The sequence below is a fragment of the Mucor mucedo genome (genome assembly GCF_025094135.1).
Source record: "Mucor mucedo strain NRRL 3635 chromosome Unknown EV154scaffold_299, whole genome shotgun sequence".
Lineage (NCBI taxonomy): Eukaryota > Fungi > Mucoromycota > Mucoromycetes > Mucorales > Mucoraceae > Mucor > Mucor mucedo.
In genome coordinates this window covers 2,524-9,753 of record NW_026252583.1, presented here as the reverse complement: position 1 = coordinate 9,753, position 7,230 = coordinate 2,524, and the positions used below count along the sequence as shown (strand labels likewise).

Below are 7,230 nucleotides of genomic sequence, written 5' to 3'. Positions count from 1 at the left end.
AGTCGCTCGATTTAAGGGTGACCAAAAATCTCGGAAATCTCACCCTAAAATAGAAAATACCCTTAAATCGAAAATCGTGACTATTTTAAACAGAAGTCACTACGCCATTTTTAACCGTGAAATATGATCATTACTGCGAAATATTTATTTTTATTCGGACATTCAATAAATTTGATCAAAAAGTTAGAAAAAAGTCAAAAATACACTGTCAAATCGTTCGATTTAAGGGTATGGGGAATTGGAATCTCACCCTTAAATAGAATAGTGGTTTAGTGGTGTTAATGCTGGGGACGGAAGCTGTTTTTCCAAAATCCACCCTTAAATAGAAAATACCCTTAAATCGAACACCCTTAAATCGAGCGACTACTGTATCATGAAAAGAAAACACTACCTTCTTTCTCTGTGCTGTCTTATCCATACATCACTGAGTTCATAGCTTGGGGGAGGAATCTTTTTTCAATCACTCAAAAATAAACAAAATCGATGTAAACCGACTGTACTATGGCCTCATTTGTGGTTAGATTTATCCCTCTCTTACTCCAGCAAAACAAAAAGAACTATTGCTACATTCTACTGTTGCACGGCTCTTTAACTTTTTTGAAAAAAAAGATGACCAGGAGGGATCTCTTTATATTAGGTGTGCCTGTCTACATAGACAAGCCAAATGACTTGATGACTCGTGTATACAACACCAGCAGCCTTTTGTATTATACCTGTAAAGAAGCAGCAAGTGAAACGCGTCGTGCATCGTCTCTTCTGTTTTGGCGCATTATTTAACAGTCTAGGTAATGCGCCAGCAATATTATTGGAATGATTGTACGTGTAACTCATTCATTTCCTGTAGAAGCAAAACTCAAAGCATACAGTAACATTAACAACGGTTTGAAAATTGGAATGGGTTTCGAATCTTACAAAAAAAATATAAATGACACACGAGCTAAGTAAAATATCAATGAATAGAGTAGAGAAAAAATTACTTTATAAAATATCTGAAAAATGACTATAATACCAATTAATACTTTCAAAAACCATACTGAATGACCGCAAGCACATATATAGACTAAGTAACATCTCCAAATTAATCCTAAAATTTAAAAAGACGCTAACACGATTTCGTTTTAAGCGGAGAAAAATTGGAAAAAAGGACACGTAAAACAAAAATGGAAAAATATTTGTCGAATGGCAAAGAATTTTTTTAACTACATATCAATAGTTTAATTATTCCTAGAATTGTTATCATTAAGAGGCTTCCTGAGAAATATGCCGGCCAACATAAATTACTTTTTCTGAAAGCCCTGGAAATTCTAAACAAGAATATGCTAAAGAGAAAAAAATCGCACCGCAGGGTCGCGAGTAATTGGCTGTCAAAGTTTAAAATATGCTTGCTACGTGCACCTAAAAAAATCTTAAAGCCTAAGCCTGGGCCATTTTTAGCCCTATTAAAAAAATTAAAAAAATGTAGCAATAAAACAAACAGGTACTCGGGTGTCGAACATACACTCTCGTCGATGCATGCTGCTCGCTTTCCCTGTTTGGCCACAGAGGGCATGAAGATTCACTGTTCAAATACTTTATATTGTTGGTATGAATATAATATCGGCAGAAATTGACCAAAGGGTATAAGGGCTTTTTTGGGAATAATTTGCTAGTTCTTGATATTCTTTTACGACGCCGATTTACCTGTAAACATGGTAGGGGTTGATGCTCTATGATGTGGTTTTTTGTGATCGATAAGCTTATACGGTGGACCTCGGAGCTTGAAACATTTTTAATTTTAAACTGTCGGAAGTTCAATTTTTTGGTGTACTTTGGGTGTTCACCAAACAACTTATTTAAAATTTTAAATCTTGATTTTAACAAAAATATTTTGGGTGTTCCCAAGCAAATTATTTTAAAATATTAAAATAAATCCTTTAATTAAAATAAAAAGTCAGAAAAAACAGAAGTTCATTTTGAGAAAATGCTAAACTGTAATTTGTACATGGCACAGAGGCCAATGTTATTTTTTTCTTTCTTGTATTCTTATCAAAATAAACATACTTTACCTTTGCCTCTGCCTATTTGAGAAAGGAACAACCAAAATACTGCTTCTTACTTTATTGATGGTCACCTTGCGAGCAGCCAGACTGGAATTTTTGGACGTGAACGTGGACGTCAAAGTGGACGTGGACGTGGACGTGGACGTGGACGTCAAAGTGGACGTGGACGTGGACGTGGACGTGGACGTCAAAGTGGACGTGGACGTGGACGTGGAAGTTGAAGCCAAAATGAAGATGATTTCGACGGCTGGCAATGCTTCAGGGGATCTGGATGGGGACAAGCGGAGACCTTGTTGCTTATGGAAAGGTATAATGAGCACTTTCATGCTATGGATTCGGCTATGAGCTTGGCGGAAAAAAATGAATTTTTTGACCTTCTTGCGATTGAATTTCATGCAGCAAATGTTGAACGTGCTCCTCGGAGCGACGAACAGTTGAAAAGCAAGTGGTCAAATCTTTTGTAGGATTTCAAACAAAATTACGCCACCCGTGATTCTACTGGACAAGCAGCACCCGCTCGTTCTATCATTTATGACAAATTATATAGCATTCTTAAAGACTTACCTTCATATTTTTCACCTGTCACTTATTCTTCAATTTCAGGGGAGTTTAGAACAAGAATTGAAGATGCTCCTAAGGTTGATGACAATTTGGAGCCTGAGGTTGTTGGTGATCCTAGCCCGAATACTGCCCATACGAACACTGCAGACGATGTGTTAAGTACTGTGGATACCCATCCTGCAACGGCAGGTAATGTACGTTCCGGGAGGATCTTTGCTGTCGGTGAACAAGATCAACCTCCCACTGCAAGACGCAGATTAGATACACCCCGTGTGTCAACAGCCGCCACATCCCCACCAGCAACAACAGCAGCACCATCAGCACCATCAGCACCATCAGCACCATCAGCACCATCAGCACCATCAGCACCATCAGCACCATCAGCACCATCAGCACCATCAGCACCATCAGCACCATCAGCACCATCAGCACCATCAGCACCATCAGCACCATCAGCACCATCAGCACCATCAGCACCATCAGCACCATCAGCACCATCAGCACCATCAGCACCATCAGCACCATCAGCACCATCAGCACCATCAGCACCATCAGCACCATCAGCACCATCAGCACCATCAGCACCATCAGCACCATCAGCACCATCAGCACCATCAGCACCATCAGCACCATCAGCACCATCAGCACCATCAGCACCATCAGCACCATCAGCACTATCAGCACCATCAGCACCATCAGCACCATCAGCACTATCAGCACCATCAGCACCATCAGCACCAGCACCAACGGCACCAACAGCACGAACAGCACCAGCACCAACAGCAGCACCAGCAACATCAGCAACACCACCATCACCAGCACCAACAGCACCACCAGCAACACCAGCAACACTACCAGCACCAGCATCAACAGCACCAACAGCACCAGCACCAACAGCACCAACAGCACCAACAGCACCACCAGCACGCGCATCGGAGCCCTTTCAACCTACCCAGGTAACAGTAGCTTCGATGTTGCCTTTACCATCGGCGTCTGAACAACGCATCGAGAACAGCATGTTGCGTGTCTTGGACCGCGTGCAACAAACTCAAGCTTTGGAAAGGGACAACCACTTTCAGTCCTTTCTTCAGTATAGTCGGGAGGCCAATGCTGCATTACTTGCACGTAGTGATCGATTGGCAGAACTGTTTGCTTAAAGTAACAGGGAAACAACAAGACTTGTTGATGCGATCCTTCAGGATATGGCCAATGGAAACCAACAGGGTCAAAATAATAATAATAATACTGATCAATCAATATTATAATGATTGTTTTGACTTTGCAGTATATACCTTATTTAGTAATTCGGACTGTTCTTTTTTTTTTTTTTTTGCGCGGCCAAGCGAAGCGCAGGTCGAAGCAACAGACATGTATGAGTATAATAAACACTTACTGAGCTGGGAGGGGCTGTAAGTCCCGACCTACACAGTACATAAAACATTGAGTGAAAAAAATAATGATTAGCATTGAGTGAGCTGGGAGGGGCTGTAAGTCCCGACCTACACAGTACATAAAACATTGAGTGAAAAAAATAATGATAAGCATTGAGTGAGCTGGGAGGGGCTGTAAGTCCCGACCTATACAGTACATAAAACATTGAGTGAAAAAAATAATGATTAGCATTGAGTGAGCTGGGAGGGGCTGTAAGTCCCGACCAACACGGTACATAAAACATTGAGTGAAAAAATAATGATTAGCATTGAGTGAGCTGGGAGGGGCTGTAAGTCCCGACCTACACAGTACATAAAACATTGAGTGAAAAAAATAATGATTAGCATTGAGTGAGCTGGGAGGGGCTGTAAGTCCCGACCTACACAGTACATAAAACATTGAGTGAAAAAAATAATGATTAGCATTGAGTGAGCTGGGAGGGGCTGTAAGTCCCGACCAACACGGTACATAAAAGATTGAGTGAAAAAAATAATGATTAGCATTTAGTGAGCTGGGAGGGGCTGTAAGTCCCGACCTACACAGTACATAAAACATTGAGTTAAAAAAATAATGATTAACATTGAGTGCGCTGGGAGGGGCTGTAAGTCCCGACCAACACAGTACATAAAAGATTGAGTGAAAAAAAATTATTGATTAGCTGTTTCCGAACATTGGGTGTCACAACTATAAATAAAAAATAAAAAAGCGTTAACTTTGTTCAGCCCCTTTTTTCACGAACAATAACAAATGTCTAACATTGGTGATCACGAATTTATTCATTTCGATGGAAGTAGTCCACGACGTCGAGGCAGAGCAAGACTCAATGCAGCAGAGTCAGCTAATCCCAGAGGTGGAAGACACTCCAGTCGAATCAACATTCCCAGAGCTCCGAGATTCAGTAACGGTAATAGAAACTCGAACGAAGACCCTGAGATCCAGAATGACGCTACCAGCAACACTGATCCAGAAAGTGAACCAACATCTTCTTCAACAGGTAAAATAGAAAATGAACGCAAAAACAAGTATTCTGAACCTTTTTTTTTTTTTTTTTTTTTTTTTTTTAGCCAGAGATCATGACCTAAATCGTGCCTATCATGAAAATTTTGAAGAGGCAAATCTTCTTCGTGAGCGTAGAGGTATATACCGTGGAGATGCAACTTCAGATTTTTATGGACGCCATAATTTACAAGGGATGACAGAAAGATGCCCTTATTGCCATGCTATGCTGTTTAAAGAAGAACAAGCGACCAATCAAAAATTTTCTTTTTGCTGCAGTAATGGAAAAGTCAAAATTGATATCGTAGCTATGCCAACCATTCTCATGCAAAAACTTTTGACAGGTGAGCATCCTACCAGTACTGAGTTCAGAAAAAATATCAGAATGTACAATAATGCTTTTGCATTTACCTCATTTGGAGCCGATCACGAGGATGAGATGTTCAGTGGATCAAATCAAGGATCGTTCACGTTCAGAATCCAAGGAGGAACTTACCACCGATCTGCCCCATTAACTGTCAGTGAAGGTAGAAAGCCTGTTTTTGCTCAGGTTTACTTCAGTGATCCTAACTTACGCGTCCAGCAGCATATCGATTTCAATGAAGTTTTGGATCGTCAGTTGGTTGCTCAGTTGAATCAAATGATGGATGACGTATCACCGTATGCCAGTCTTTTTGAAAATGCTAGACAAAGATTTTCGGCAAACACAGTTGATGGCCAAAATGGTGTCAAAGATTTGTATGTTTATGTACGTGGAAACCCTGGACTTGGTCGGCAATACGATGTGCCTATTGCAGACGAAGTTGCAGCATATATTGCGGATGCAACAGTACCGGATGAAATCACGAAAGGTAGTAGAGAAGTCGTCGTCTTTTCAACTGTAAATGGATTTCCCAAAAAAATGAATGACTGTCACAGTTCATACGATTCCTTACATTTTGCATTGATGTTCCCTGGAGGTGATGACGGATGGAACACTAATTTGGAACTGAATTTAGACAATGAGGTCATTCAAAGAAATCAAGAAAGGGATGAGCAGAGTTTAAGCAGTAACCGAATGACACAAAAATCGGTGTCATTAAATCAATTTTACCAGCATCGATTGCAAGTACGACCTGGAGAAACAATGACATGTCATTTTGGTAGATTGTTTCATCTGTATATCGTGGATATGTATTGCAAAATTGAAGGCCGTCGATTGTATTACTTACGTACGAATCAAAGTATTTTACGTTCTGAGTTGTATTCTGGATTAGCGGATGTGCAAGTAGGTGTTGATATGAGTAGAGAATCGATTGGCAAGAGAGTTATTTTACCTTCCAGCCATACAGGCTCGCCAAGGGCCCTACATCAAATGCAACAGGATGCCATGGCTGTTGTTAGAGCGCTGGGAAAGCCAGATTTATTTGTAACAATTACTTGCAATCCAAATTGGAAAGAAATTGTTGATGAGTTGTTACCAGGTGAGGTCCCTTCGGATCGACCCGATTTAATCTGCCGAGTTTTCGACTTAAAACTAAAAGAAATATTCATCGATATCAAAGATAAAATGATATTCGGAAAAGTTAAGGGCTTAATCCATGTTATTGAGTATCAGAAACGTGGTCTACCCCACGCCCATGTTGTAATCATCCTTGCTGAGTGTTCTAAACTACATACTCCTCGCGATATTGATAAATATATTTCTGCTGAAATCCCTGATCCTATTCGTTTTCCTAAGGCCTACAAAACAATTACAAAACATATGATGCATACCCCACTGTAGTATTCTTTAACTGATTCCCATGGTAAAGTAAGAATGTGTCGGGATAACAAAGACAAATCATGCAGTAAACACTTTCCAAAAGATATGTACCACGCAACTGTCATTGATGAAAAGGGGTTTGCAAAATATAGAAGACGCCCCACAAATCTTTTTGTTCTTTTTCCAAATGGGTACCACGCTGATAATCGTTGGGTTGTTCCTCACAACTTATATCTTGCTGTTAAGTACAACACCCACATCAATGTTGAATTTTGTGCTGGAAATCAGGCCATTAAATACCTGTTCAAGTATATTTACAAGGGATCAGATCGGGCACAAATTGCAGTGTTACCTGCTCAGACCACTCCTATCAATATGGCAACCGACACTCCAGCTGTCATTTTACCAGATGACGAACTGGATGAAATAACGAGCTGGTTGAGCGTTCGGTATATATCT

General features: G+C 40.4%; 1 protein-coding gene across 1 annotated transcript; it reads left to right on the top strand.

The window, feature by feature from the left end:
* Positions 1–810: 810 nt before the first annotated feature.
* EV154DRAFT_488849 (uncharacterized protein) lies at positions 811–1,967 on the top strand (the record flags this gene model as incomplete). Its single annotated transcript, XM_051599192.1, has 3 exons — positions 811–941; positions 1,214–1,582; positions 1,931–1,967. The coding sequence occupies 3 exons, from the start codon at positions 811–813 to the stop codon at positions 1,965–1,967; spliced, it is 537 nt and encodes a 178-aa protein (XP_051450094.1).
* Positions 1,968–7,230: the final 5,263 nt, after the last annotated feature.